Raw genomic sequence first — 27765 nt, 5'->3', positions numbered from 1 at the left:
ATTAGATTACAGCAAATAATTACTAATTTTTTCAATCTTGATACACTTTGTAACCAGAAAAAAAAAGCAAATTTTCCAACAATAGGTTAATGTCAATATGCAGTTTCACAGTAATTGAATGTAACACTTAGCAAGTCTATCACAATACAGCTCTTTCACCATCATGCCTATGAGCAGGCATATCACTCCTGTTTGCCACAGGGGTACTGTTCAACATCTGGTGTGCTGCCAATTAGTCACTGAGAAGCATCTAAATGACAAAGAAAAGCGACAAGGAATATGTGCTTTGGCTGGAGAGTTCTTCTCAACTGTACACACAAAAGGCCGAATATCCACTCACCAATATTGATAAAAGTGCCGTGTCGTGCACTGTAAAAAGTTGAGTAAACTGAAAAAAGTAAAGCAACCAGGTGCAAAATACTGTAGTTGTTCCAACTTAACAATCAAATTGGATTGTAAGTTCCATTAGCTCAATGTAATAAGTTCAGCTAACTTAAAAATAAGAATGTATTTATGAGTAGATCTAAGTTCAATAAACTTGCTGAGTGACTCCAGCCAGGTCTCCTAAGCAACCAAATTGGCCCGGTTGCTAGGGAGGGTAGAGTCACATGAGGTAACCTCCTCGTGGTCGCGATTAGTGTTTCTCGCTCGCTCTCAATGGGGCATGCGGTAAGTTGTGCGTGGATCGCAGAGAGTAGCATGAGCCTCCACATGCTGTGAGTCTCCGCGGTGTCATGCACAACGAGCCACGTGATAAGATGCGCAGATTGACGGTCTCAGAAGCGGAGGCAACTGAGACTTGTCCTCCGCCACCCGGATTGAGGTGAGTAACCGCGCCACCATGAGGACCTACTAAGTAGTGAGAATTCCAAATTGGGGAGAAAAAAAAAACTTTTAGAAGATCAGTCAACCTAATAACTGACATTTTTATCAAAGCGAACACTAATCACCCTGATGCTGACTTCATTATATATTAAATAAGAAAATATTCCTTGTCAAACTTGACATTGTATGTGCTCACTGTTTAAACTTTTAAGTTGCTCTGACTTAAATGGCATAAAAGTTGACTTTATTGATTGTTTTAAGAAATCTCAACTTTTTCTACATTAGATAGTTCAATCAACTTTTAAAATTGAGTTTCTGACAAAATTGAAGTTGTTTTTTTTTTACAGTGTGTATGATCAGAAATTCATAGAAATTCAATTATTATCATCTTAATGTCCAATATTATAGGGTTTGTTTCAATATTTACTTTTCTTTTTTATCTTGTTTGTGTTTTGTTTGTTTTTCTCACATTTGTGTTACAATTATTAATTATTTGATAGATTATTGCAATTATTTATAAATCAAGCTCATAGCTGGTGGACATGTGTGGTACACTGTGTATAAAAATGTCCACACCACCAAGGTTTTGCATCGGCAGCATTCAGTTAAATTTAGGCTTCATTATGATCACAGATTAATTATGACATCATAAGTGTGTTTGCTCAGTTGCAGAGGTCAGTACTGCAGCAAACAGCTGACACGTTTGCCATTTGCTTATAGGTCCAGCATGTCGACATTTTCATACAGGAACGCAAAGAGGGAGAAGCTGCAGAAAGACAGTAGTAGTTTTTTATTATTATAATTTTTATTTTTTGCTACTTTGTTTTATTCTGTATTCCTCATTTGTTACCAGTTAGCAAGCATTTATTAGTCTTGAAAGGGCTGAGTAAAAGTTTTGAATGTTCTAAATAAATATTCCGAATGATCTGACTAAGGATTTCTTGATCATAGAAAAGGTTCTGAATGATGGCTGAACTCACCGAATGTACCGGTGTTGAACTTGATGTCTCCACAGGTCCTTATGTATGAAAAACATGTCTGCACTGATGTAGTGCAACGATCCGCAATCCCTTTGGAAATACATAGATTGCACTGCAATGCCATTCCCATGAAAGAAAAGAGAGCCAGGTCTGGAAGGAGAAACACATAAGTTAAAAATCACTGTAGTCATTGCACATAAATACACATTTGTAACACCACAATGTAACAGCATGTGTTTACAACCTAGTTTCATTATTTTCAAATGTGCGAATGACACCTGAATAAAGTTGAATCAGAAAAGGGAATATAACAATTTGAAAGACACACAAGCTTACCATGAGTGAGAATCAGTAGAAGAAGAACTGGACAAAACAGCCTCATTTCTCTTGTAAGGTTTTAAAGGAGCCACTCAGAAAACCTGTTATTGTGAATAGATGTATTTTATGTATTAATAATTTACTTTTGAATTATGTATATCTGGAAGTAAGCTGTATTGGATAAATATCAAATCCTGAAGAACATTAACAATATAGCAGTAGGTTTATAAAATAGACAAAAGTACTTTCAAAGAAAACAGAAGTGTATAAATATCAGCCTTACCAACAAGATGTCTGCTGTGATTCACACTGTAGATTAGACTCAGACACTTTTAAAGGAGCACTGAGGCTGTGCAGCTGAAATATTTGTCACTCTTGTTGTATCATTCACGTGGTTGCTAAACGTGTGTGTGTGTGTGTGTGTGTGTGTGTGTGTGCTGCAGCTCAGTGATTCTGACATCAGTTTACACCTAAATAATTCACCTATATTTTCTTCTATTCATTTTGTCATTTGTACAAAAAAAAAAAAAAAAAAAGATGGCTCAACTTAAAAACAAAAAACAAAACTTAATTTAAAGATTTGCATATAACTTATATTGTTTCTTATTCATGAACATCTCAGGGTTCCATGGACACTGTTAAAATTACATTCAATTTACGGTTGCCAGAAATTTACCGTGATCATGTTTCAGGCTTTACAGGATGTCATTTTGATGCTCGTTTATTTTACGGTTAACTACCGTTTATATTATTAAATAACATGAACTTGACATACCCTCTGGATATCTGTCCTTGTTTGTATATGTATTTTTTTATCAATGCTGAAAATAATTTAGTATGAGATCTCTTGCAAATGCGTGTCTGTTATAATCAGACAAAAAAACTCCCCCCTCTGTTGTATGAGCTGGTAGCCCAACTAGTGGGCAAACGCCCTTCTTTCATAGACTGCGGTGTCACGTGGTACCTGTTACTTTTCTCAGTACTGGCCAGGATGGGCTGGGACAGTCGCTTATTTTTACTGGATGAGGATAAAAAAAAAAAATTTAAAAAAAGAAGAAGGCTTTTATAGATAATGCTGAGGCGGATTTCCATTCACAGTTATGAATCCTTGCGATTAACAGTTTTTATCAAATATTATTATCCCAAGTAAAATGTCTCCAAAGGGATATAAAACATTCTGAGATTTAAATGCGGATGCATGGAGGATTTGGTTTTCAGAGCGTCAAGCGCCCCCTGCAGGAATAAAACTTTGTGTCTCATAAGACAGTCAGTGGCTGACAGCATGTGCAATTTCAGTCTGTAGGTCTGTTACCTACACAAAACTTTTATATGAATTTAGAAAACATGAAATAAATCACACAAGTCATATGTGGAGTCAGTGAAGATGTTAAATGCATCCATAGAAATGATCAGTTGTTTTTTTCAGGGTGAGGAAAGCAGACAGGCATTTCAGATGAGCAGTTAAGAATAATGTTTTCTAAAACATTAACCTTGATGCTTTTTCTGAATGTTTGATATGATACACAGGATAAATATTTAAAAGTATGCTATGAATATAATTTTCTGTTTATATGTGCATTAATTTGAACTGTTCTTATGCACTGTGTAATGTGTGTATGTGTCTGTGCTGCAGCTCAGTGATTCTGACATCATTTTTCACCTAATTAATTCACTTCTATTTTCTTCTATTCATTTTGTCATTTGTAAAGAACAAACTGTTTCTTAAAAAATAATAAAAGGAAGATGTTCAATACAAGGACTGAACAGAACACAACACAGACCAAATGCTTAGACTCATGGCTCATCAACGTGATTGTAGTTTAACTTAGATTTTCAAAAAACACAATTTAAAGATAATTTTTTTCTAATTCATGAACGTCTCAGGATTTCATGGACAAATATATATATATATATATATATATATATATACCGTATATTATAAGGTTAAGCAATTAATGTTTTTACACTTTTATTTATTCATTTATTTACTTACATCTTGTGTTGAAGTATGTATTCATAAAAATACAAAAATTTTTAAATTGTTTTTATTGCTGTATGAAAAAGCTCAGAATTTGAGCACCTTGGGTTGTAAAACATTTGTTTCAAATTTGTCCCAGATGCTGCAGAAGACCTTCATACTATTTGTGAAGTAACACAAATGCGTCATTCACAAGTACATGATGATAAAAAGTTTTAAATATCTGGTGTAACACATTTTATCAGTATAATTAACAGTGCCAAGGTAATACAGGGATTGTTTTCAGTTCAGAACATTTGTTTGTACAAAACACTTCATGCTCTGGCATCGTTTAGTACTTTACCCCAAGTGTGTGGGCCTTAAAGGCCACCTTTTTAAAAAATATATATATTTTAATCAAAACAACCTTCTGTTATTATTTCTCTTCACACAAATTATGCTGCTCTACACTTTTTCCTTAAGGGCTGCCTTTAGCCCTGCTGTACCCTACTTGTAAGCTAGAGCATTTATTTTTTACTTGTTTGAATGTAGAATTTACTTAATATTTTCAAGCTCAAACTTACTTAATGTAGAAAGTACTTAATCTTTTGTGCTATATTTACTTCAACACGAAATAGTTTTTTTTTTTTTATCCTATTAAGGTCATAACAGATATTTTGTGTATTTCCTTTTCTTTTTATGATACCTTTCTAGAAGCACATACGAATGTTTACACTTTAACTCAATATTGTTTTTATATAAGGTTTCTTCAAAGTATTTGGGAAAGAACCTGCACAATGTATCTCTGCAGTATAAAAATTATTCACATTGACTATTGTACAAACATAAGTACTTCAGATAAACAGCTTTTAAAGCCAGATTGTTTCAAAATTGTTTGAGAACAGCCAGGTGCTTATGATGAAGCCAGTATGACAATATCACAGGCTATGACTGGGACCGAATGTTCAAACAAATTAAGAGGAAAACATTTGTGTGTCCCCCCTCCGAATGAGAAATCGGCAAAAACAAAAGAAGAATGTTAAAGTGAAAGTAGAGATTTATAGTAAAAAAAGGACTTAAATACTGATCTGTTATTTATGTCTAAATATCGTATCACTTCTGAAGACATGGATTTAACCACCGGAGTCATATAGATTACTTTTATGCTGCCTTTATGTGCTTTTTGGACCTTCAAAGTTCTGGCCACCATTCACTTGCATCGCATGAGCTGAGATATTCTTCTAAAAATCTTAATTTGTGTTCAGCAGAAGAAAGAAAGGCATACACATCTGGGATGTCATGAGGGTGAGTAAATCATGAGAGAAGTTTCATTTTTGTTTGAACTATCCCTTTAAAGCTGAAGTAACTTTTTCGATGGCATAATACTTTTTCCTATCCCAGTTTAATATGCATAGAAAACTATAAGTAAGCCATTCTATGTTTATTTTTCTCAAAAACAGTAAATACTGTGTCTCTGTGGCGCTAGAAAAAATTGCTGTTCGCATAGCAACATTGACTCAATCAAAGGCAGAGTTTATTTGTGCAGTTCTTAACATAAACTCAATAGCAAACACTGCCAACATACATTGGCAGCTAAAAGTCATGACAATGAGCAAAACTGTAATTCATTAAAATCTAATTCTGAGACATTAAGCAATAAAGAGAAAGTAAACGGTTTAAAGGGTTCAAGGCTAACCTACTCTTTATTCAATGCAGTATCAGGTGCCTACTTTGCTGAACCGGAACACACAAGGGACAGAATGCACACTGAGTATGTACAAGAAGAGACCTTTAGCATACCTTCATGGGAGGAGAAAATATACAGTACAAAAAATGAACAAAGACAGTATGTATGAGAACAGAGAAATCATTGCCAAATACATTTAAGTAATAGTAATGTTTTAGGAGTTCCATTTGATGTTGGGTTGACTCTTATAGCTCTGAATTGTATCATTTGCATTAACGTATTTATATTTCCTCTATTATCCCTTTCATTTTATATACTGTATCTCATATTCATCTTAAATACGAGTCACTGGGAGGTATCATGCTGAGAAAACAGTGAAGCAATATGGCTGCCTACAGTACAGGCTGTTTGTGCAAGCATGTATACTTTGAAAACATATACTTTAAGTGTAAAATAAAAAAATAAAAAGTGCCATGTGACATAACTCCCTTTAATTGCTGCTGAAAGTTTTCTACAGCTTAAAAAAAAATATATATTGCCATTGTAGGTAATACGGTTGATTCATGACCATGTTCCCGAAAAACCCTGTATATACTGTATATGTCCCTAAAATATTCTCCATAACAATTAAAATACATAATAAAGTCCTTAAATAAGAGGGCGATAAGACAAAGTCCTTCAGAAAAGTCTCGTTTTAAGTTAAAAGTATAAAAAAAGAAAAACAATGCCAAAAACACAAAAAAAAATGAAAAACACCCTGTAACAGTGAGCGCTGACCTGAACAAGAGCTCAGCAGCTGAAATTCAAGTTGAACACTAGACATCTTTCCCTTTGCTAAGCATACATTATTTAAACAAATGATTATTTGAATACTTCCTACACTTGTGGCATAACGGCCTTCTTTGCATCACATTGCTCTTCTTTGCTGATTCAGAACCATAATAAGAAACAGTTGTCACATCAACCTCAGTTGTACATCTCCACTAACACTAGAGGACACTAAAGACCATGTGATCAAGAAAAACAACAAGAAATGATCACAGATGTACCCTAAAGGAAGCGTTCTCATCTTCTTTTAGTGTCCTTGTAATGTTCCTTTCTGTCAATTCAGATGGTGCTAAACAAGGACATCTTTCTTTCAAACTGGGATTTGTGGTTTATGAGAGAAGAGGAAATCAGTTCACATGTTCAGTTTTAAAGTAGTAGTACACCCAAAAATAAAAATTCTGTCATCATTTACTCACCCTTGTGTCATTCCAAAACACGAATTACTTTCTTGGTAAGAACACAACATTTTGAAGACTGTGCTGGTCGCTCTTTTCCATGCTATTACAATGAAAAAGGAATGAAGAAGCTTAAAAAAAGACCCAAAAGCTCGTAAATGCATTATAAAAGCCCATACAACTTGTGCACTGTATTCAAAGTCTTCTGAAGCCATACAATAGCTTAGTGTGAGAAAAAGACTAAAAGATTTGAGTTATTCACTGAAAATCTTGACATCCGCACTAGCTCTCCTTGGTACATTCATATGAGATCACGAAAGAAATAGCAATATCATATTTATTAAAGGATCGTTCTCTTGAGTCAGATGTTTCCAATGAATCTGTTGATCCGCTTTACAAAACCGGTTTGAATGATTCGTTCACAAATCAGACTGATTGCGGCGGTTCTAACCTACTTATTAGATGCGGTCGTGGTGGTTTACGGCTGACTGGAAGGTAAGATTATTAACTTAAATGGTCTGTTCCTCAATCAAAGCTATCGTATGGCTTCTGAAATCTTGGAATATAGCACATAAGTCACTGTTGAGTACTTTTTAAAGCTCAAAGCTTCAGTCCCTGTTCAATACAATTGCATGGAAAGAGCAACCAGTACAGTCTTCAGAATAATGCCGTTTGTTTTCTACTTAAGAAAGAAAGTCATGGGTTTGGAAAGACATGAGGACAATGATTTTCATTCTGGGGTAAACTATTTTGGGGTAACCTTGCTCGTGCTCTTTTTTGTTGCATTTTCGTATTTATAAAGAGATCATTATAAGCATGCTCACACACACACACACACACACACACACACACACACACACACACTTGCTCACAGAAAATGATTAAGATTTTGTGTGTTGAGAAACAGTACATTAGTAGAGTTCAGTGAAGTACATAGTGACAATTCAACAGGAAGGAGGAAAACGAGCGGGTAGAGGATAGGAAATGGAGGGAGTGTATCACTCTGTCAAAAGTGGTTTAAAATAAAGAGGTTCACAGCAGCATACAGGTTTAAGCATACAACATATCCACCCAATACTGAGGGAAGAGGCAAATGTCATTAGCATATACTGTATTTCACATACAGCCTACAGAATGTGCACAAGCCCTAGAAATCTGCCCATGCCGGCCAATCAAAGACCAGCTTTCCTATATCTCAAACTTCCTTCCAGCTCTACCATACTCAGTTCACCTGGGCAGCCATCGTTTGTGCCTGTAGACCAGGTACTGACGGGCATTGGTTGCCAGGCAGAGACCAGAATGGTAGAGGCCAACTCTTCTGTTGGTATAGTTATAAAAGAAGCAGTGGCAACAGCTTACAGATTTCCATAAAAAGATGTCAAAGTACACATGTGAAAACATACTTGTAGGTGTAACTCTTTATATAAGGGTATATTTAGTATACAGAATAATCAAACATCTTCGCAGACAGTCCTGAGGCGAAGCTTTTGAGCCCTAGTTTACAGTCATTTAGAGCAAATAAATAACAATAAGAATAAAAACAGACAATGAGACGGGGCTGGGGGAAGGTTTGGTTGATGCATCCATCATATCATGAGCTTTAGGTTTTGTTTTAGCCCCACCCCTGACTCAGGGGAGTGGGCGTGGTTAATAAGCAGCTGCGTGTAATTGGCCTGCTGACGGGTGGTTGGGGTTCAAGTTGAAGGATTCAGGGTGGAAGAGGCAGCGTTGGTGTTCAGACCACGATTGCCACAGTTGGCACCTGGAATAAAATGGAGAGACGGTAAGAGAAGGTTAAAATTTACATTAAAAGGGTGGGTATGACTTGATGAATTAGAAAGTGAAGGTGAAATTGAAAGCGAGACCAACCTGTTGCAACCAAGGCAGACTGAGTGGAGTTTTCCACCTGGTTCTGAGCATGTGCAGGGATGAGTAAGCAGGTCAGCGAGGGGTTACTGGACAACTCTGATGAACAAATCCAACATACATTACTGTAATACAGGGCTACTTAACTTTGGAAAGCATAGGGGCTGCAAAGATGACATGACCCTAACCTAACCATAACCCTAACCAAACCTTAACCTAACCTCTTCACTTTTATTGTAATTATTTTATATTAATGATGTGAGTAGACCTTGTGTATGCAAAACCATCAAATTTCTCACTTGCTGATGAGAGAGGTCAATGGAGAATGGCCAGACTGGTTCGAGCTGACAGAAAGGCTATGGTAACTCAGGTAACCACTCTGTACAATTGTAGTGAGCAGAATAGCATCTCAGAATGCACAACACGTCAAAACTTGAGGCGGATGGGCTTCAACAGCAGAAGACTAGGTCGGGCACTTTATTAGGACCATGTGTTTATTAGTGTTCCTAATAAAGTGCTAAGTAGCCACTTTTCCACTATTGGGCCAGTGCGAGCCAGGGCTATCATCTAGCCAGCTGCGGCCAATAGCTTTGGACCTCGAGCCACAAGACCAAAATCTATCTGCTTTCCCACCATCGGGCCAATAACTCTGCAGCATTGTCCAAAAACCCGCCCTTAATACACCGCTGTGGTGCCAACGTAACACACCCCGCCTATTTCACAAGCAAGAGGAAAGCTCAAGCAGAGGTATCATGTTATCTAGTTATCTAGAATATCGACTGTAACTGCCATGGTCTCCTGACTGGTCTCTCCATTTCTCAATTTCATTGGGCACCACTTTGTCCATTGGGCGTTTTAACGGATTTGTACTGTGCCCGCATTTTTTTATTAATTTTTTTCCAGAACATGTACCATTGTGCGCTGGATACACAACCTGGGAAGTTCAGCGAAACTCCACCTTTGACATTGAACACACCTCAATCCCCAGTTGTCCTTGTTTGGCCTAAGGGTAATCGGCAGGCAAAAGGCCATTGGCCCCAAGAAAGCCCAGAGGAGGCACGATGAAGCCCCGGAAGTGACAGTGGGAACGCAACTGGCCCTGGCACACACTAGCACACCCTCATTTGGCCCAATAGTGGAAACGCGGCTAGTGCGTGTAGAAAATATATAAACGGATACAATCCTTGACATACCAGCTAACTAGTAAACACCATGAGGGTTCAACATTACACACACCAGAAACACGATCAAAAACAAGAGAGATGTTTTCAATACTAGTTCAAACATTGCTCAGTAGTATGATTTGTTCACCCTCTCTAGTGTTTTGTTGCCAAGTAACATAAATCCCCAATAATCATTATCAAAAAGACATCACAACACCCTTATTGCAGGATAAACTACTGATTTTTGCTTATTATTTACACACGACTCGTGCTTTGATAAGTGACTAAGAGGGCATGTTAACGCAACTAAGATTTATATTCTTTATTAACTCATTCCTCACATCCGTTTGTTGTTTATTTTCCTCTCTAATTGTACAGCGATTCAGTATAAACAGAGCACTACTGTAAATACAAAAAAAAAAATGGACACCTCTCAATTTACACATAACCTATTTTTTGTGCCTTTGGGAGTATATAACATACCCTGTGTAGTGAAATTAAACAGCAAAGGCCTCTCTCTTCCGTTCGGGAGCTTGAGGGTGGGCTCTCGGAGCTCATCGAAGAAAGTGTGAGCACAGGCCTCAAGAGGAGTGAAACGGGCCGTGGGTGTGTACTCCAACAACCGGGAACACAAAGCTATCGCCTCCGGAGGGGTGCGGGGCCGGAAAACCTAAGACATGGCCAACAAGACAGGTTTTTTAAGGTTTTATGCAAACATTACTATTTTGCACCATCAAGGCCTTGAACATACACCAAAACAAACTTACAGAACTGTTGATATAAATGAGGATTCCTTGTTTTAAACATCTCACAAAGGAGCAATTGAAGATGTCGAATACTAGTGCAAGTCTAGTGCATGGAAAACCAATTAAAAACAGCACAGATGGACTCTAAAACACATTCTGTGTGAATGGCTCCTTATGCTCACAAAAACGACAAACCTTAGTCCACGGATGTGCCTTAATCTGTGGAAACTTGAACTCCGTATAATTTGGGTTCATCTCCCGAATCTGTTCTCGTGTAGGAGTACCCAGAACCTGAAGGAAAAGATCACATACAGCTCACCTCTTTCACATGACTTTCTTTTCGAATTGTATTTTATTCTGTTGCAATTGAGTCATTTTCAAGGAATAGTTCACTCAAAATGAAAAGTCTGCCATCATTTACTCACCTTAATATTGTTCCAAAACCATATAGCTTTCTTCTTTCTTTGTGAAACACAAAACATCATATTTTGATTTTGCTCACACTGCTCTTTTCCATTCAATAACAGCATATACGTAGTGACCAGGTGGTTGTCAAGCTCCAATAAGCATATTCAGTGTGCATATTCAAACTTGACACCATTGGTTGCCACATGTGTTGCAAAATATCGCTTGATACTAGTCCCTTTACTGTGAAGTAGCTGGTGGCCATTCCTACTGCTGTCGCTCTAAAGGCGCAGTCACATTTACCTTTGCACAGCAAAATTCTGCAGGAGAATTACAGTCATTTCAATGGGAATCCGTGTGATTGTGAATTTCAATCTGTGAATCTGCTCACAGATGAAATACTGCAGTAAAACAAAGATATTACTCTATTTTGATAAGGAATCAGTTTACTTGCGCAAAAAAATAAAATAAAAACATTCGGCAGGTGTTTTTATATAAAATGCAGCAGTGCTCATTACATCATACCACTGACAAGATAAAAGATCAATCAATGCTTGAATTAAACTCAGTGAATAAAGACTTTAATAAAAATGTTGGTCTGTTCTCAAACAAAGCTTTCATATGACTTCAGAAAACTTGGAATATTGCACATGAGGTGTATGGGCTATTTTTATGATACTTTTATTGTGCTTTTTTTTGTCATTTTTGGAGCTTGATGGCCCCTGGTCATTATATGCTTTTATTATATGATAAAGGATTAGTTCACCCAAAAATTTAAATTCAGTCATTGTTTACTCACCCCTTTGTTGTTATAACCCTACATGACTTTCTTTCTTTTTCTTAACACAAAGGGAGAAATTGTGAAAAAATGTTGTGTTCAGTGATGTCATACAATGGCAGTTTATGGTGACCACCTCTTCAAGCTTCAAAAGGACACAAAAGTATAATTCAGAAGTCTAATAAATAAAGACTCATGATTGTTATGAAAGCATACAATAAGGTTTGGTGAGAAACAAATCGAATGTATTATTTAGTGAAAATGTTCACTGGATTTTGATCTCCTGTGCACATTCAGGATAGGGCATGAGAGCAACAGTTCACGAAGCCCCCTCGCGACATTGGGGCTGTTCTAAAAACAGGTCCTCCACAGTGATAGTGACAACAGAACACAGCTGCACACAAAACAGAGAACAGAACTTACTAAAAGTGTCTGAAGAGCTTGTCGTCGAAGAACTAATGCATTTCTATGCCCAGCCTTATTTTTTTTTAAAACGGAGCACTCGTAAATCAAACAGAAACAAAGAGGAGGCAGGCAGCCACAGTCACACCGTGTCCAAATCTGACAGCAAACGACACACGATAAAAGGTATATTTTCTACGGTAATCAGAGTTTTTGTCCTAACCAGCAGTGATGAACAACGATACATTCTATCGATCGCTTGTTTTCTATTTTCAGCATCGCGGGGGTAACTCCGTCCACTGTAAACTGGCACCGATCCAAAAACTTTAAAAAAAAATAAGGCTGGGCATAGAAATGCATCAATTCTTCGACAACAAACTATTCAGACATGTTTAGTAAGTTCTGTTCTCTGGTTTTTGTGCAGTTGTGTTGTTCTGTTGTCGCTATCACTGTGGAGAACCTGTTTTTAGATAAACGAGTTTTCGCTTGAATGCCCCAATGTCATGACGGGGCTGCGTGAACTGTTGCTCTCGTGCCCTATCATGAACGTACACAGGAGATCAACGGTCAGTGAATATTTTTACTAAATAATAAATTAGATTTTGGTTTGTTTCTCACCAATCCTTAATGTATGCTTTCATAACAGTCATGAGTCTCCTGGAATAATTTATCAAACTTCTAAATTATACTTTTGTGTTCTTTTGAAGCTTGAAGAGGTAGTCACCATAAACTGCCATTGTGTGACATCACTGAGCACAATATTTTTTCACAATTTCTCCCTTTGTGTTAAGTAAAAGAAAGAAAGTCATATAGGTTTATAACAACACAGGGGGTGAGTAAACAATAACTGAATTAAAAAGTTTGGTTGAACTATTCCTTTAAAGAGCAGAATGAACATTAACCTTAATTTGCATAACTAAAACAATCTAAAAAGAAAAGTGTTTAATGTGGGGTCTGAGTGGGCAGAGACACTTCAGCAATAACGAGAATTGAACAACCAACAAATTAAATTTTTCTGTCCTCATCTTCACTTTGTCTAATTGAAGATATCTCATGGAAAACACTCATGTTTCCACATACATCACTTACATACCTTAATGATTTCAACAAGCTGATCCACACCACTGTCACCAGGAAAAATAGGCTGCCCTAACAGCAGCTCTGCCAGTACACAGCCAGCTGACCAAATGTCTGTAGAGTAACAAAGTTAAACAATGAATGTCAGAGCAATATGCACATATTCCTATAGAGCCAAACAAGGCAGCATTTTAGTCAGTACGAATGTATTCAATCACATTGGGACTTTGCATTTAGGAACTTATTTAATTACAAGGACTGCAATAATGTTAAGATCTATAAGAGGACAATGCAAAACATTTTTGATCGTGCACTACCAAAAGGCACTAAAAATCAGGGTCCAAAGGGGACATAGGATTTTGCATGACACTGGAACTGCTTTATAAAAAAGTTAGCAATAGTATACCAATGTAAGTAGTGTGGTTTATAAAGAGTTAGTATGAGTATACCAATGCTGGAAGTGTAGTCTGTGGCTCCAAAGATGAGCTCAGGGGCTCTGTAGTACCGCGAGCAGATGTAAGAAACATTAGGCTCACCACGCACCAGCTGTTTAGCACTGCAGGAGACACAAAGAAAGACAAAGAGATAATGAGAAATTACACCAATCCAAGTCTATACCAAAACAATCATCCACATTGGAAGTGTAATACACATAATCGTCAAAGGAGCAATAATAATGATCATTATCAACATCAGCGGCTGTACTGCCAAACAGCTGAATTATAATTAGTGCTGTTTAGCAAAAGTTTGTACTGAGGAACAAAAACACTCTTTATTTGAAATCCTCAAATCTTGAGCAGTTTAATCAAACAAGTCTAGAATTACATCAGAATGCTCAAAGCAAAATGTGTCAGATGGATGGATTTTCTCGGTGAAATAGCCATTTTCACACATGAATCCTGTTCACTTGCCATAAAATTGACAGATTTCCAATAAAGGTAAAGGTCACTTAAGCTTTCTTTAATGAACGGCTTTCTGTTTCATAGACGTAGTGTAATCATTCACACGCCACAACCAAATTGCCTTAATTTACCTGAAATTACCTTTATCAAGCTGTGCCGGAAATACAATAAGCTACTACTAGTTTTCTAGCAAGATAAATCAAGATAATCGATTTTTGACTTCCGCATTACATAGGCCTACAAATAAACTCCAAATGTGCGGTCAAACTTAGTCTTACGTAGCCAGAACTTTGACTAAAACCGTCCGTGGGCGTGCCGTCTGAGGCTGAGACTAGCTCACTATAAACTTTGCGCTCCATTCGCTTCCTTTCAAACGCATGCAAATCTGGGAGACCGTAAACGCAAGCTCATACTAAGACATTTCGCATTCTGCTGCGGACAAAGGTTTGGTGAACTCTCACCACCAATTTCATATGACAAGATGACGTGTGACAAATGGAAGATCAAACGCTGCATGTTTTTATTGTTGCATGAAAGAGAGTAGACAGTATACTTTAACATTTTGAATATAATATTATTGTGTTGGCTTGACAAAGCCAACATACTGTTATTCTACAGACATGGTTTGGTTTTTGTTTTTTTTTAAATCCCCAAACCACGACCAAAATCTCTGACTGTAACTCTTTCTAGAGCTTTCCAGCTGCATCCACCAAACTTGGCACAGACCTTCAGCCTGTTCTGACTAGCGTTGCTTTGAGTTTTCTAACTTATTAGAATTACGATTAAACTTCCTCAAAATCCCCTAGACTTACATTAACGGAATGTTTAAACTGGCCAAGACTGTTTAAACTCCAACTGAACAAAAATACAAAAATTCAAATGTAAACAAGGCCTTTAATGTGCTTAACCTGTCTCTCTGTCTCTCTCTCTCAGGACACGTCCACCCTAATATGTTTTTGTTTGAAAACGCATCTTTTCCACTATGTTTTGGCCTTCCGTCCACACTATGACAGCATTTTTGTCCAGCGAAAACGGAGCTTTTTGAAAATGCTCTCCCAAGTGGATACATTTGAAAACGCTGTCTTCGTGTTGTAGTGTGGACAGGGAAAATGGAGATATCTGAAAAAGATGATGTATTTGTTGTCATTGTGATCTGTTCAACCCAAAACAATCAAGTTGGCGGTCCAAGTTTTAGCGGCGCTGTTGTGCCTGATATTCGCTTTAAAAGAGTGGTTAAAGATAAATGTTACTTTGTACAACCTTCACATTGCATTCCTTCAAAGTGAAGCGAAGTTTGCTCTGAAATGCTGTCCGGCAACCCTTATGAAAATCGAGAGTTCATTGCAAATTTGCCGCAAACTTGCTGCAAATTTGACTGTTCATTTTCACATGCAAATGAGCTTTGCTGCAAACTTGTGGCAAATTGTCCATTGTTGCCAAAGGTTTACTGGAGGCTCACCACTATCGGCGAAGAGCTGCAAATTTCTGGCAAACATTTGCGGTGAATCAAAAACTCAACTGCATGTTAAAATAACAAGCGGAAAATTTGCGCCAAATTTGCGGCTAGTTTAGATTTTTTGTAAGGGAATGGAACACAAGGAAAATGCATTTCAAACTGCACATGGATGGGCAATTTTTCACATGTGAAGTAAGGGGATTTCAGTGGTTTCATTCGTTTCAGTTTTGAGGAGAAACTTTTGAAAAATGCTTGGAAACGGCAGTGTGGATGGAGAGCGTTTTGAAAACGAAAACGGCATTTTCAAATGTATCCCGAATAATGTGGATATAGCCTTACACTAACTTTTTTTTAGCACGGTTTGTTTTCTTGTCTGTTTGTCTGTCTGTCTGTCTTAGTGTTAAACTTTCAGACAAGGCTTTGTCAAGCCAACATCAAAATTTGTCTTGACAAATGTTACCTATCTTGTTTACTATTTGTGATTCATTATTTATTAAAACAAGAAGCCCTCGCACGTGACATCATATCCTGTCCATTGCCATGTCTGAAATAATTTTGCATTCTCGAAATCTAGTGTGACCACCCCTTAACCTACCTTACCAACAAAGAGAATACTAACAAAGAGAATTTCCCTGTCTCACCTTCCGAAGTCACAGAGCTTGAGTACAGCTGTTTCTGGGTCCAGCAGAAGATTTTGAGGCTTGATGTCCCTATGGCAGATCCCATATGAGTGGATGTATGCCAAACTACGAAACAACTGGTACATGTACAGCTGAGAACACAAACACACAACAATGACTTTAGCACACCAGAACTGATATATTGGTTTTGAATGCTAGTAATCTGGTCTTTATCATAGGGTGCTGGTGTGCTGGTTTGTTTCACTAGGCTGCAACTGACACTGGCCTGATTAAACACTATAAACCAGTACGTCCAACACAAATGAGTGAACCAGCACAAAAACAGTATTAACTAGCCTAGACCAGCATGAAAATTGAATAATGTCAAAGTGTATTATGGGTTGTTACCTTCACATAGACCATGGGCAGATTCTGTTTGGCTCTGTTGTAGTGTCTGGCCACTCGGTACACGTTCTCAGGCACGTAGTCCATGACCAGGTTCAGATAAACATCATCCTTCTGTGTGTGGAAGAGAGAGTTTATAAGATAATTTTACATCTGTGAGCTGGACAAGTGTTTACCATGCTGTTGCTGACAACAAATTCTGGTGTCAGAGCTATAGACTGGGGAGACTGGGGCTAGCTGTGACACTTTTTCCTTCAGTAAATATTTCTTACAGTAAATATATGTTTTTAAATATTTATTTTAAAAGTAAATTTCTACCTTGTCTTGGCTACAAAAAAAGCTATTGAACATTTTCAAATACAGTTCATTAAACACACACTAACGTTTTGTGAAAACATGCCCCAGTAGCAGGGTAAGTTGTCACAATGGAACCTGCCATTAAACTCTGAAACAAGCAGCGCTTGACGCTGGCTTTGATGCCCTGACACGAATCATGAACGCAGCTTTATGATTGCTGTAACAAAGCGGATATCCACAGTCTGCCGGCTGATTAATATTGTGGAGGATGAGAGTTTAAGAGATGTAATGTGCATTTCAATGAATATGCAACCTATGTGGGGACTAGGTCTTTTAATTAGTCAAACTTCCACTTAGACTTTGGGAAATGTTTAATGTTACTTGAATTGGTGCTATTTTAGTGCATTTCTATCTTTATACTGTGGAAGGCTTTGTTTGCATTATATTGTTACATATTGTTTTGTTTTCTTTCCTAAGGAGGAAATAAATGCATTTTGACAATAAACAAACTATATTTAGAGTCAAATTTCAGAATTTTAGATATATGCGATTAATCGCGATTAACTACACAAATTATGCGATTAATAATTTTAAAAAATTATCGACTGACAGTACTAGTAAAAAGTAAAACAATTGAGGCACAAAACGAATCATGAAACAACAAAAATGCAAAAGGTAACATACAAAACTAGATAAAGTTTGAGATAGATAAAAAAAAATTCCAATCTTTCTTTTAGGAGGTTGTACTTGATAGTGATACTGGGATTATGTGTATTTAAAATTTCTACAAATGCATAAAACTCTCCCTCTGAATGAGTCCAAAGACCAAAGATGTCATCCAAATAAATTGGGGCAAATTTCTTTCCCATAACTGTGCCATGTATTTGTAAATAGTGTTCAGAATTAAATACAAAATAATTTCTAGTTAGACCCAGATATTGGCTACTATCCATAATTACTATGGCTGAACCTTTGTCCGCTGGTTTTATAACAATATTCCGGTTTGATTTTAAAAACTTTAAGGCCCTGCGTCATTTCATCATTAAGTTATCCATAGAATCCTGATTATTGAAATGTCTAAAATTGTTTTTAGATAGATAGATAGACAGACAGACAATAGTATATCGTTTTGGCAAGTCGTTTAGGACATCTACTTTGTGCAAGACAAGTAATTTTTCCAACAATTGTTTACAGATAGATTGTTTCACTTTTAATTGACTATATCACAATTCCAGTGGGTCAGAAGTTTACATACATTAAGTTAACTGTGCCTTTAAGCAAGAAAATTCCAGAAAATTATGTCAAGCCTTTAGACAGTTAGCTTCTGATAGGTCTGCATAACAATTGTAGACTTGTTTGATAACTGGTGTCAATTGGAGGTAGGGCTGCAACTAACGACTATTTTAATAATCAACTAATCTAACAATTATTAGAACGTTTCTTCGGCAACGAAAAATTTTGTAGACAATTGTTGTCGTTGTCGATAATGTTGACTAATCGTTTCATCCCTAATTGGAGATGTACCTGTGGATGTATTTTAAGGCCTACCTTCAAACTCAGTGCCTCTTTGCTTGACATCATGGGAAGATCAAAAGAAATCAGCCAAAAATTGTGGACCTCCACAAGTCTGGCTCATCCTTGGGAGCAACTTCTAAATGCCTGAATGTACCATGTTCATCTGTACAAACAATAGTACACAAGTATAAACACCATGGGACCACGTAGCCATCATACTGCTCAGGAAGGAGATGCATTTTGTCTCCTAAAGATGAACGTAGTTTGGTGCGACAAGTGCAAATCAATCCCAGAACAACAGCAATGGACCTTGTGAAGATGCTGGAAGAAACAGGTAGACAAGTATCTATATCCACAGTAAAACGAGTCCTATATCGACATAACCTGAAAGGCTGCTCAGCAAGAAAGAAGCCACTGCTCCAAAACTGCCATAAAAAAGCCAGACTACATGGGGACGAAGATCTTACATTTTGAAGAAATGTCCTCTGGTCTGATGAAACGAAAATGTAACTGTTTGTCCATAATGACTATCGTTATGTTTTGAGGAAAAAGAGCAAGGCTTGCAAGCCGAAGATCACCATCCCAACCGTGAAGCATGGGGGTGGCAGCATCATGTTGTGGGGGGGCTTTGCTGCAGGAGGGACTGGTGCACTTCACAAAATAGATGGCATCATGAGGAAGGAAAATTATGTGGATATATTGAAGCAACATCTCAAGACATCAGCCAGGAAGTAAAAGCTCAGTCGCAAATGGGTCTTCCAAATGGACAATGACCCCAAGCATACCTCCAAAGTTGTGGCAAAATGGCTTAAGGATAAATTTGTGGGCAGAACTGAAAAAGTGTGCGCGAGCAAGGAGGCCTGCAAACCTGACTCAGTTACACCAGTTCTGTCTGGAGGAATGGGCCAAAATTCTAGCAACTTATTGTGAGAAGCTTGTGGATGGCTACTCAAAAAGTTTGACCCAAGTTAAACAATTTAAAGACAACGCTGCTTAATACTAACAAAGTGTATATAAAATTCTGACCCACAGGGAATGTGATGAAAGAAATAAAAGCTGAAATAAATCGTTCTTTCTACTATTATTCTGAAATTTCACATTCTTAAAATAAAGTAGTGATCCTAACTGACCTAAGACAGGGAATGTTTTCTACGATTAAATATCAAGAATTGTGAAAAACTGAGTTTAAATGTATTTGGCTAAGGTGTATGTAAACTTCTGACATCAACTGTAGATAGGCAGAAAGACAGACAGACAGACAGATAGACAGATAAAAAGATAGATGTTTGAAACCAACATAAAATAACAACTGCTAGAGAAAATACACACTTAAAGCATTGGACAGTCCCTGCCCAACACGAATCAAGCAGAAATTTGGATTACAAAAACATCTCTGATCACAGTGGTGGTCTGTCTAGGGGAGAAAGGGGGGCTGATACTCTCTTTGACACTGAGACTATTTAATAGTCTTCATTTTCTCTCTCTCTCTTTTGCCCCTCAGAGATATTAACTCCTTAATGTAGCTTGAAAATTAACCTGCCAATGACATCGAGCCAACTCCTGCCTTCCAACAATGACATCAGCTTTGCAATTATTCCGTGATTGGCTGAATGTTTTCTAAGAAGTGCAGGGGATTGGTTGTTCACATGCGCACACACAAATCCTTAGATAAAAGAGGCTGCTAAATAAGGAATATTAATATCAATGTTCCATTGGTGGTATCTGAAGAGGGCTGCAGGTGCTTTTACACTGTTAATGACTGAAGAAAAGATTGAGTTTCTTAAACAGATAGTTCTGGTCCTAAATGCTAATTGATCAGTACAGCATTCCTGTCGTGTTAAAAAAACACTTTCTATATCACTGCACAGCACCTATAAAGGCCAACTATTAACCTTATTTTACGTCAGGGACTATATCTTCAAGTGGAAAGATGGCACTTAATGTATTTGCTTAATAAAATAATGTTTTAATGAAAATGTGTGTTCTTAATATTTGTATTATATAATAACCATCTCATAAAAGCAATAAGGCACTCCAAGCTGTGCTACATTGTGAATATATTGTGTCCCTTTAGCCTCTTAATATAACATTCCGGGTTAAGCTCAATCAACAGCATTTGTGGCATAATGTCGATTACCACAGAAAACAGGGTTGTGGACTCGAGTTGCATGATTTGGACTTGACTTGGACTCGAGTCACAAATGTGATGACTTGCGACTCGATAAAATCAAAGAAGACTTGCGACTAGACTTAGACAACAATGACTTGTGACTTGACGTTGGACTCGAGCCCTCTGACTAAAGACTTTATACCTTCTAAAACCAAAGGTCAGAGTTGTACATTTAAAAATGTGCAGCCAATCAACGATTCATTTCCCCAATAAACAATTAGTTTGATTTTCAAATCTGCATCATAACAAAGGTAATTTCATTTGGATATAAAGAATACAATATCAAAGGCAACAAACGGATTGCAACACGTAGAACCTGTGGTTTATAAATTACAGACACTTCATCACTTCTGTTGATCACTGAAGGGTGGCGTGACAGTTATTACCCATGAACTCTCATTCACTTCCACCACAAAGGCCCTGCATGCAAGTTTGTGTATGTGGTAAGGGAACAGGGCAAGTGTTCTCTCTGTAAACGGGAGAGTGTCCTGTCTGGACAGAGTTACATAACTAAACTGATCCTGTTTCTGTTAACCAGTTTCAACAGTCAGACACTATGTCATCATGCTGGAATGGGTGAATGAGGGGTTAAACACAAAGAACAGTACTTCTCTCACTGTCTGAGATGGGCACAGATACCCGTTTCTCTAGACACGCGCCCTCAGAGGCCAGAAACATACTCTGCACAAGTACGTAAACGTGAATGTTTGGCCAAAGCATTGCAAGCATGCTGTGCTGTTGCACATAACACATGTGGCGGTAATAAGACTCTGTACTTAAGGGTCGATAGAGTTTCCTTCAAAAACATTTTACCATTAAATGGACATGTAAAGTAGATGGGAAATTAAACGTGCTTAGCTAACAGCATTTCTGTTCAAATCCTTGGGTCCCACTTTATATTAGGTGTCTTTAACTACTATGTACTAACATTAAAATACATACAATACAATGTACTTATTGTGTAACTACATGTTGTTCTGCTAAATTCTCACAAGATTCACATTTTCTGCTACAGAGGTTGAGGTACGGGTAGGTTTAGGGTTAGGAGTAGGGTTAAGGTTAGGGGTTTGGGTAAGAGTTTCTGGTAAGGGTAGGGTTAGGTTTAGGATTAGGGGTAAGGTTAACAATGTAACTACAGATGTAATTAAATGCAAGTAATTTAAATGTAAGTACAATGCAACAACATGTATGTACATAATAATTACATTGTATCATATGCTTAAATAGCAGTTAATGATACCTAATATAAAGTGGGTCCCATACGGTAACACTTTATAATAACTAAATTGTATAGTCAATTGATCATTTATAAACTCTTGTTCCTACATTAACAAGCTACATACAAATACTTTGTTATTTGTTTATATTCACTGTAGCAAATGATTTATTTTTTTGTAATAAGTTCATTTATAGGCAGTTTGATAATGTTTTTTAACATGAACAAGGCATAAATTCGTAGTAAATAAAGAAATTGTATATGTAATTAATTGGATTTACATTTAAACGTAATTAATGTATTTGTTACTGTTTTAGTAACACTTACTAATAAAGCAATTATTACTTAATATATAGGTTGTAATAAAACATTGACTAATTGCTTAAGCATTTTCGTGACCTAATCTAAAGTGAGAACTGTATATGCCTAATTAAACATTTATTAATGATCTATTACTCTGAAAGCCCTGAAATAACCATCTCCACAGCATCTCAATCACAAAGGCTCAAAACTGACACTAAAGCTTAAAAAAAAAAAAAAAAAAACAGACACAACACACAGGAATTATAGTGAGAGAGGAAAATCCACAGTTTATTAAAAGAGATCCTCTAATTGCTCAAATGCCACTTTAGCATTTTCCATCCTATTAAGCTTTATAAGCAGACTTGTTCCCATTACTGCCATTTAAAATGACTATTTAATTCAGTTTCACCAGTGGACCTACTATAAACATTTCATTAAATTGAATCCAATTCCAGAAGGAAGTCCAACAATCCCGCTACAGTCTGTGCGCGCGCGCTGGAAACAGCCAGCACGTCACCACGGTCACATGACAGTGATGAAATGGCAAAATAAATAAATAAATAAATAAATAAACAGAAATAGGAAAAAGCATGTAATGTTATATTATTGACTATAAATTATATTTTGCCAATTCAGTGCCTATTAAACTTCATTAGTGAAAATGTCCTTACTATGCCGCTGAAGTGTACAAGCGACGCTGTCGTGCCGTACGTGTTCATTTTCTCAGAGCTGGGCTGGATGGAACAATAACAGTGTTCCAGAGATTGTAGGGGCGGATTTGTATCTCAGGTACCAATCGTTTTAGTAAAAAGATGTCTGTCTGACGGAAGTTTCACACTTCTGGATAAGCACTTCGCTACGTGGTCGTTTGACTGTTACACCATAAGAGGCTGCAATTTCATTAAATAAATAGTCTGGAATGTGCTGCACGCTTTGCATTAAATGAGCATTTCACTTTCTGTAATCTAATACACAGATTACAGAAGTCATAATGTGATGTTTTTAGCGGTTCAATGCCTCCACACATCACTTTGAAGCATGCAACACAAGAGAATTGGATATTTCTTAAATGAAATCACAGGCTGCTGTGGTTTAATAATCAGACTAGGACACATGTACAACACATTTACAAGATCAACGGAAGATTTAGTGACAACGCAGTACTGGCCCGAAACTCTCACCCTGGCCCTGGGTCAGCTGGCCATACTTACTGTTGAAACATGTTAATAAATGTATAATTAGGCATACATAGTTCTCACTTTAGATTAGGTCACGCAAAATGCTTAGCTAGCCATTAGTACGTTTTTTATTACAACTTTTATTAAGCATTAATTGATTTAATAGTAAGTGTTCCTAAACCAACATGATCACACGTGAAGTCGGCATGATGTTTCCGATAGTTTCGGTGCCCTAGGATCGGCGACTGTATGCCGACGCGCTGACATGCATCATTCTTATCAGACATGTTTGCAGTGGTTTTAATGTGTTTTCCTTTCCACCTGGCGTGATTGGCAACACGTTGCATCAGCTGCGTGGGAGACTAGAGTTCAAAGCCAGGCAGTAACCACGTTTGAATAATCAATGATGAGCATGTTTCAGAGGTTTTACTTTTCCCTCTAACATTACTTTTTTACTCCACTAATGGTTAAGGTAAGGTTTGGGTTTGGGTTGGGGGATAGAATCTATAAATATATGCTTTTATCTTCACTGTATAATGTCCTGTTATGCTGAAAACAACTTGCTTCACTACTAGCTTTTGGTGACCTCTCCTGGACATAAATGGAGCTCACACATGCCCATATGCCCTACATCACTTACCGCTTTGGCCACTGGGGGCAGTGTTTCGAAATTTCAGTCAACGTATACCGATTTTGCCGATAGAAAAGTCTACTCTTTCCGATTTCACTGTGAGATCAGGCTGCCTAAAACATCAATAAACACATTAATTAAGCATAAATGTGTATCCAATTACATATTTAATATCTTTATTAACAATGAATTTATGTCCTCATAAATACTTCTTTACCACTGGCTTGCATCAACTAAAATACATCAGTTACATATGATTAACAAGTTGTTTAATAAGGATAATATATATATATATATATATATATATATATTCTCAAACTGCCCATATATTAACTTATTAAACAATAATAAATAATTTGCTAAAGTGAATAGAAACAAATAACATACTATTTATATGTTGCTTATTAATGTATTAATAATGTAGGAACAATCATTTATAAACGATCAATTAACTATGAACTAATACTTAACACTGTGAAGTTATTATAAAGTGTTATCAAAATATTCTGCTCACAAGTGACAATTATCTTGAATCTCATGCATACTCTTTACTGACACTTTTGTCCACTTGGGTAACAAGAACACTAACTTTTGAAAAAACTTTATAAGGGGAAAATTTTTGTTGTGGTGGAAATGGCACCAGAACAATGGGACAGTCATAATTTTTTGAAAAACTGATAGAAATAATTTTTACACAATAAATATTGAAATGGTTTGTTTATTTCACTCTTTGTTTAGATTATCATAGTATTAAACGTAATAATTTGTATTTTTATAATGGATTTTTTCATATTGAAATTCTGGGTCTTGGACAATGCTAAAACAATAAAATCTATACATAAAAAGCATTTGAAAAATATTTTAAAAAAATTATGACAGTAGGGTTGAAAGTTTCTAAGTTTACTCAAAAACATGCATGCACATTAACCTGACCAGGCTGAATTTTTTTTTTTTTTTATCGATTTAAAAATCACAATTTATGATGCCAGTGTTGTCAGATTTTATTGCTGATTTGAAATATGTTATTTGAACATAATCTTGACCAATTGATTTGGATTTTTTGGTCTTTCCCCATTCAGGTAGATCACAACTGGCCTCTCTTTCTCCATCTTTCTTTGTCACCAAATAGATGTCCTGACACTGTGAACCATACACCCGCACTCCCTAGTCAATTCAACAGTGTGTATGTGGGTCTTTGAGGTCAGACTCCTGACATTACAGAACTAGACGGGTTTAGGGGCTGATGCTCAGCTACTGACTTCAGAGGCTTGTAAAGACCAATAAAGAGAGAACAGCATAAACTGCATATACTGTATATACTTGTGGTTAGAGTTAGGTTACATTGTGGTTCCTTAGTTCTTCTTTCCCAAAAACAATGTAGTTGTAGTATGTTTTTAAAACGGTTGATTTAGAAGTTTGCAGCTAAATTAAAACCCATTTGATTTGTGAAATGTAACTCTATAGTGTCATGACCATGAACATATCTGATCCTATCTGTGTAATTTGCATGTATATTGTATATTAAAAGGAAAGTCTGAACTCATATACTGTAGGACTGAACTTGATGAACTCTCTTTTACACACACACACACACACACACACACACACACAGCTAATGTCCCTTGTTAAGGCCTGCACACGAGCAAGAGCTTGTCAACCAGTATAAATAGGGCTGGAGTAACATTTTATCTACTCCAACACTAGGCTGCCCATCAATCAAAAGTTTCCTACTGAGTGGTCAATGGCAGCTGCCGTGGTGACAGGTTATGACAGACAGCTTGCCCTGGGGCAACAGCTATCGCAGGATTACCAGAAATCCCATCTACAGATCAACACTGGAGGGCATGAGCATCCAGTGCTGTTAACCACAACAAAAATACAACCCTGCTTGTTTGACAGGAGGGGTCTTTTAGTCATGTATAGGTGAACTGCACAAAAAAATTTCAGGTCATTTGTCACCTCAAAATCTAAAGATTAAATTTAAAAACAAATTTAATTTTAACCCCCAATCTCATTCTCATTAATGTAATATGTTAAAGAAATAATTCTGTGGCAGTACAACAAATACAAGAACACATTGATGTATAAACACTTTACAATTTCAATAAAATATTATAATGAGAATAAGATTTTTTAAAATTATGGTAAAGATATTTTTTTTCAAATTACAGTAATGAGAATTAAATTTTTTTCAAACTGCGGTAATAAGGATGAGATTACAGTAATGATGATGAGATTTCTTTAAATTATGGTAATGAGATTTTTTAAAATTGCAGTAATAATGACGAGAGTTTTTAAAATGACTGTAATGAGATTTTTTCAAATTACGGTAATGAGGACAAGATGTTTTCAAATTACGGTAATGAAGACGATACTTTTTCAAATTATGTTAATGAGAATGAGATTTTTTCAAATTGCAGAAATGAGGATCAGATTTTTTTCAAATTACAGTAATGAGAATGATATTTTTTTTAAATTACGGTAATGAGAATGAGATTTCTTCAAATTGTGGTAATGAGGATGAGATTTTTTTAAATTACAGTAATGAGAATGTGATTTTTTTTAAATTACGGTAATGAGGAAGAGATTTTTTAAAATTACAGAAATGAGAATGAGATTTTTCAAATTGCGGTAATGAGAATGAGATTTTTCAAATTGCGGTAATGAGAATGAGATTTTTCAAATTGCAGTAATGAGAATGAGATTTTTGTTTTTCGAATTACAGTAATGACAATGATTTTTTTTCTAATTAAGGTAATAAGAATGAGATTGTTTCCCATTACGATAATGAGAACTAATATAATCAGTGCTCGATGTGGGCCAGTGCCAGAAACGATGCAGAAATGTTCGGCACAGTACAGGCAGCTATTCTTGCTTTCCGGCAGCTCTTATAAGGAGTAGGGGCATGGATTTCATCCCACTTGATCTGAGCACTGATCACAATGCAGAATATAATATCCAATTATAATGGCACTAAAAATCCATTATTATCTTTTCTTATTTTTTTCTTCCGATTCTGTGATGAAAAATGATGCAGACATTTTCTTGACAGATTTTGTGAAATTCACAAATTATTTGTTTTTGTTCTTTTAGACAAAAGGAAACTCTATTTAGAGTATGAACCTTTAGTTAAGAGTTGCTTGTGTCCAGAGTATTAAACAGTGTACAAAGAAAAACATACCTGCAGGGCTCTGCTGTGGACAGTTATTTTAAAGGTTCACTGCTGAACTGCGGTTCAATTAGGGAAGGAATAATTTCCCCTCTACCAAAAACATTTGCTGGAAACTGATGGGCAGGATGTTTCATGGCCTTAGGTAACACTGTGTTATTCAGAAAGATTGAAGAATGAGGAATTTAAAAGCAGGACTAACTTTGTCTCCACTGGAGTAGAAGAAGTACCGCAGACGTACAATGTTACAGTGGTCTAATTTCCTCATGATCTGTAGCTCACGATTCTGATCCATTAATGTGCATTGAGAAAGAGAGAGAGAGAGAGAGTGAGAATCATCAATATCAAATACTGTACAAACAGTGGAAACAGTATCAGATACACTCGCTTTCTGAGTCAATGTAAATATTAATTAATGATAATAAATCAATAATCATGAGGGCAAATTGAGAGACTTGGCTCGATAGATAGATAGA

General features: G+C 36.6%; 1 protein-coding gene across 1 annotated transcript in view; it reads right to left on the bottom strand.

The window, feature by feature from the left end:
- Window positions 1-5318: 5318 nt before the first annotated feature.
- The window catches only part of LOC127444093 (glycogen synthase kinase-3 beta-like), a 40344-nt gene continuing 17897 nt past the window's right edge, over window positions 5319-27765 (bottom strand). Inside the window, exons 3-11 of the mRNA XM_051703275.1 lie at window positions 27492-27575; window positions 16814-16924; window positions 16427-16557; window positions 13877-13983; window positions 13444-13541; window positions 10961-11056; window positions 10503-10689; window positions 8860-8955; window positions 5319-8752 (exon numbers count right to left, since the gene is read on the bottom strand). Of these exons, the coding sequence (XP_051559235.1) occupies window positions 8685-8752; window positions 8860-8955; window positions 10503-10689; window positions 10961-11056; window positions 13444-13541; window positions 13877-13983; window positions 16427-16557; window positions 16814-16924; window positions 27492-27575 (978 nt within the window). The 3' untranslated portion in view covers window positions 5319-8684. The remainder of the gene's footprint in view (window positions 8753-8859; window positions 8956-10502; window positions 10690-10960; window positions 11057-13443; window positions 13542-13876; window positions 13984-16426; window positions 16558-16813; window positions 16925-27491; window positions 27576-27765) is intronic.

Source organism: Myxocyprinus asiaticus, chromosome 7 (genome assembly GCF_019703515.2).
Source record: "Myxocyprinus asiaticus isolate MX2 ecotype Aquarium Trade chromosome 7, UBuf_Myxa_2, whole genome shotgun sequence".
Classification (NCBI taxonomy): domain Eukaryota; kingdom Metazoa; phylum Chordata; class Actinopteri; order Cypriniformes; family Catostomidae; genus Myxocyprinus; species Myxocyprinus asiaticus.
Note: the sequence above shows the minus strand (reverse complement) of the source record. Positions and strands in the feature narration are given on the sequence as shown.